This window comes from Corylus avellana, chromosome ca8, assembly GCF_901000735.1.
Source record: "Corylus avellana chromosome ca8, CavTom2PMs-1.0".
In the NCBI taxonomy this organism is placed as follows: domain Eukaryota; kingdom Viridiplantae; phylum Streptophyta; class Magnoliopsida; order Fagales; family Betulaceae; genus Corylus; species Corylus avellana.
Genome location: NC_081548.1, coordinates 7,064,311 through 7,069,350, shown reverse-complemented (window position 1 = coordinate 7,069,350; position 5,040 = coordinate 7,064,311). Strand labels below are relative to the sequence as shown.

The 5,040-nt window shown below is 35.7% G+C and overlaps 1 protein-coding gene and 1 long non-coding RNA gene across 2 annotated transcripts; both read left to right on the top strand.

The window, feature by feature from the left end:
* The first annotated feature begins 776 nt into the window (after nt 1-776).
* Nucleotides 777-1,188, top strand: LOC132190200 (uncharacterized). The gene is made up of 2 exons (XR_009441105.1): nt 777-855; nt 1,001-1,188. It is a non-coding gene; the product is annotated as an uncharacterized LOC132190200 (long non-coding RNA).
* Nucleotides 1,189-2,805: 1,617 nt separating this feature from the next.
* LOC132190198 (fasciclin-like arabinogalactan protein 14) lies at nt 2,806-5,032 on the top strand. The gene is made up of 3 exons (XM_059605110.1): nt 2,806-3,956; nt 4,430-4,667; nt 5,011-5,032. Exon 1 carries the CDS (start codon nt 3,202-3,204, stop codon nt 3,898-3,900), a length of 699 nt encoding a protein of 232 aa, XP_059461093.1. The 5' UTR covers nt 2,806-3,201; the 3' UTR covers nt 3,901-3,956; nt 4,430-4,667; nt 5,011-5,032.
* The last annotated feature ends 8 nt before the right edge of the window (nt 5,033-5,040 follow it).

Sequence of the window (5,040 nt, the reverse complement as noted above, 5' to 3'; positions counted from 1 at the left end):
AAACCAATTTAAAATACTATTTTGTTTTCAAAAAGATTCAAACCCATGATCTATTTAGAAAATTCTACCATACCATTAAGCCAAAGTAATTTGAAATACAACATTAAAATCATTAAATAAATATTTATTTTATGTTTATGCTTTAAGGTGTTTTGGTCCATCACACTAATGAGCTTATACATCTTCGAGCCCATCTACCTGGGCTAGGCCTACAAATTACTCTAGCTTAAAATTGGGGTCGTTACATATGTTTAGCAAAAATTTCTTCTTTTGTTAGGTGCTTTTGGCTTACCTTGTTTGCATTGGCGTGCAAATTATGCGAAAATTTTCTTGTTTTGTGCTGTTGAAGCTGAAATCTCATCCTTTGATGTTTGAATTTTTCTACTTTTTGTCATTTTACAACCATCCCTAATGTGTAGGTTTCCAAATCTCTGTGTGAGGAAATCTGCTAACTTTTTTGTTTTCAATTAAAGGTGCATATATCTTTCATCTTCAACCTTTTAAAGAAAGGTTTTGTTTGAAATTCTGATTGTAGTAATGGGGTAGGAAAACTTCCTATGTCCAAGGACATGAATTATGTAGTGAAGCATGTGTAACACCCTCTGGTCGCAGACTTTTCCCCCCCTATTCATATACTTCTGATTGTAAAATCATACTCTGCCTAAACCCAATGAAACAAAAAGGTCATCTTCTAGTTTAAAAAATGTCCCTTTTCATCCCCTTTTTCTAGGTTAATTTCCATTTCATTAGGGGTTGGTGATTTGATTCAATTTTTCTTCTTCTTCTTTTCAACAGCCTAGAAGGGGGTGCTTTGAAATACGGGAGGATGGTGGTGAGAAGTTCATCAGTCTTCTGGTAAATGTTGCACCAATCTTTTCCTTCACTATTTATTGTGCATGTTGGGTAATATATTTTGTATTGTGAAAGAGATTTTGAACTGTAGTGGAAAATCATTGTGGAAAACATCTCAGTTCCCTATTTTCTGGTTTTTGTTTTGCAGGACATGAAGCGACCATTTGCGCCAACGAAGGCTCTGGACATGGAAAAAGTCATATCTGATATTGTTGATGGGATCAAATGATGACCGACCATTTGCAAGTGAGTCATTTTGTCGTAGTGCATGAAGTAAACCATGCTGACTTCTTTTTTTCTTTTTTTGGAAGAAAACTTGCTATTATTAGTGTCCAATGATCTTTTGCCATTTGATTTGTGTCAATAGCAATACTGTTAGAGTAATGCTAGAAGGACGTTTCTATTTCCAAATGTGACGTGGCTTTTCAAATGACCAATAGATCAAAATTTAATAGTGATCATCTTAAACTTAATTGTCATTTTAAAAGTCATATCATATTTGAGAAGACACAAGAAAGACTCTAGTCTTCCTTCTAGTATTACTCATACTGTTAAGGCTATTGACCGTACGAGGTGATCCATGAGGTGCATTTAGGTTATTGTTGTACTTGTCCTTTTTTTGTTACCCCTTAAAGGGCGAAGTTGCGTTGATAGTAAAAGAAATATCAAAATCAGATTTTCAAAGAAGTTGCGTATTATCTTTTTGTTCTGTGAATTATTCTTTTCTTTTCCTTTTTTTTTTTTAGCTGCTTTGTCTTTCATTTATGTGCTATTCTTGTGGACTTAATATTTAATTATATCAGGAAGAAATGTAATATTGTGGCCATCATTGAATGATATGATTTTAAGTAATGTTATATACTAGACTATTTTACTATGTTGACGTTGTATTGTAATTTACTCTTAAATTAGTCTTTGTTAAAAAAAAAATAAATGCTAATAATAAATTGACAATGTCACATCAGAATAGTAGAATAGTGATGCGGTATATAGCATTATTTTGTAATCTTTTAGCAATATAGCTTTGTAGAAGGCAACCGACTTGCATAAGGGAACCGACTTTAAATCTTCACTATGAAATGGATAAGAGGGTTGGGTGATCTTTGGTGACGTCAGCACGGTACAAGAATTCAATGTGGGTGGAATAAGAGGGATTGGTTTATTTTAGACCATCATATTTTAATGAAGTGACGTGGCAAAATCTAAGCCGCAGATGTGAGGAATGTGAAGTGGAGGTGTCAAAATATGGATTTGGGAATCGGGTTCTACCAAACCTGCATATTAACTGCTGGGCATGGGTTCTGAGTTCTGAATTTTCTCATTCTGCATGATGTTGGGCTGAGCCCAAATAACGTTTATACTTTATGCACATAGAATTTATTAGTTCTTAATGGATTATGCTTAGATAAATCAATACTAATAACCATTTTCAAAATCGTTTAAAATAGGCTCTAATAGAGACTTAAAGATGGCTTAGAAGGCCCATTACTTACATATGGGTGACAGATAATAGTCGCATCTAATAATTGCAATCACCACACATATTCTTGGATAGTATATATATATATATATATATATATATATATATATATATATATATCTAAGAAAATGCGAGCTTCTAGCACCTAACAATAATTGTCCCTACCAATAATAATAACTCTTTAACATTTGTTTTCACTATTACTATAGCGTTCTCATGTGTCATTAGACTCTAGATTTAGGGGTGATGATTTGTGTTTGAGTCATGTCGAGGCACAAGTATAAGATTATATGTCAATCATAATTCAATATATTTAATTAAACAGGCTAGACCTTCTAATCGTAACTCGCTAATTTCGTGTTAGATTCATAAGTTTTGTTAAAAACTGTCAACCCTAAATGTAGGTTTGGGTTGTGTTGAAGCATAGGTATAATAAGATTATATAAATCATCTATAACACGACCAATTAAATTAAATATATCAAACCTCTAAAACTTAATTTGCTAATTTTGTGTTAAGTTTATGTCAAATTCATAGATTGTGGTATCGCCAGTGCCTAATTAGATTGGGAAAATGCATGCATAAGTGAAAATTTGTCATGGCCTCTAATAAAAGTAGTAGAACCATCTAACATCTCTCCTAACCATCCATTCACCACAATCTTCTCCAAATAGATCTAGAATTTCACTCCCAACCCATCAAATCTAACACTATTTGTTTCACTTTCCATATTTTGGTAATTAAAACTCCCCCTCTTTGCCCTATATTAAAATCCCTCATAAATTCTTTTGAAAAACAACAGGCTTTGGGGTTTCATATTTGATATACAATTAAATACATCATTAAAACAAGAAATAAAAAAATCAAACATGAATTCCAAAGCCTCTTGTCTCTTATCCTTTGCTCTCTTCCTTCTCTTCTCCTCCGCCACGTCCGCCTTCAACATCACGAAGCTCCTCGGCCGCCACCCAAATTTCAGCTCCTTCAATGACTATCTCACCCAGACTCAACTCTCCCAACAAATCAACAGTCGCAATACAATCACCGTTCTCGCCATCGACAACAAAGCCATCGCTAGCATTTATGGAAAACCCTTGGACATGATCAAGAAGATCTTGAGCGTCCACGTGGTGCTCGACTACTTTGACGTCCAGAAGCTCACCATGCTGCCCAGAAAGACCACCATCCTCAGCACCTTATTCCAATCCAGTGGCGCCACCGCCAACCAAGAAGGGCTCTTGAACGTTTCGCTCGTCAATGAGGGTGAGATCGCTTTTGGGTCCGCCGTGAAGGGTTCCATTCTCACCGCCAAGCTTGTTTCGTCGGTGGCGGCTCAGCCGTATAACATCTCCGTGCTTCAAATTACAGCTCCTATAGTGCCTCCTAGTATCGATCAAGCGGCGTTGCCGCCTAAGGCTGCTAAATCCCCTGCCGCTGTGCCCAAGAAGTCGCCGGCAACGCCTCCGACTCAGGCGCTGTCAAGCACACCGGCTGTCGAAGCTCCTATGCCATCTCAAGTGGCTGCTGATGCCCCTGTAGTTCATTCAAGACAAGGGCTATACAGGTGAAAGAAGGTTTGGAGAAAACTGTTGCTGGTATCACAGTGCCGGTCCATCCTGATAAGGTATGCTTGTCGAATTTTATTAACTTTGCTGACAGTTTCAGTAGTTGGGTCGAGCTTGGCATTCTTTTATCAATAAAGCCGCTAGATATCATGAGATAAGTATCAAATTAGATTCTTCCTCTTCTATCCTCTTGTCCAAAAAAAAAAAGAGTTCTGGTTTCATGATATGGAAGCACCTCTGCAAAGCCTATTCAACACTTTCATAGTACATTTGACCTGGTGGGTTTAAATAATGGGTTATGTGGAAGGGGGAAAAGGTTTAAGAATTCTTTAAACGATGAGACTACCATAATGTGTCTAGTCAATGTAGATTAGAGTCAAAAAACCTCATCACAACGACAATCATGAGTAACCCCTCTACAATTCTGAAGGATATTTCTTTTGTATAATGTTTTTTCCTTGAATTATTTTGATATATAATTGACTTTAGTTCATTATTCTAACGTGAATATTGAATTTTGGTGAATATATAGACATTGAAAGACAAAAACAACTGGATTGGCCAATACGTTACAAAATCATGAAAGGCGTTGCTCGAGGGATTATTTATCTTCATGAAGATTCTCGGCTTAGAATTATACATCGTGATCTTAAAGCTAGTAATGTTTTGTTAGATGAGGATATGAATCTAAAAGTTTCAGACTTTGGCATGGCTAAGATTTTTGGAATTGACCAAACTCGAGGAAACACTCATAGGATTGCTGGCACATTGTAAGTAATTTTACGTACATTACATTATTTATGTAACACAACATGTCTTGTGGCTGACATTTGTATATGAATGATGCTGCTTTGTAGTGGTTGCATATCTCTAGAGTATGCTATGCATGAACAATTCTCTATAAAGTCAGATGTATATAGTTTTAGTGTCCTAATTCTTGAAATTATAAGTGGAAAGAATATCAGTTCTTTCAATCAATCATACGGTACTACTAGACACCTTTTGAGTCATGTGAGTAGTATGAACCAAATGTTTTAATTTTGTTTTTCTATGGTAATACAATCATATTCATCACATGATATTTATGTAATATTACTTAACCAATTGATGCAGGCTTGGAAACTTTGGAGGGATGGAACACCC

Excerpts from the sequence above, each read along its gene's own strand:
- LOC132190198 (XM_059605110.1), top strand. The coding sequence starts at position 3,202 with ATGAATTCCAAAGCCTCTTGTCTCTTATCCTTTGCTCTCTTCCTTCTC.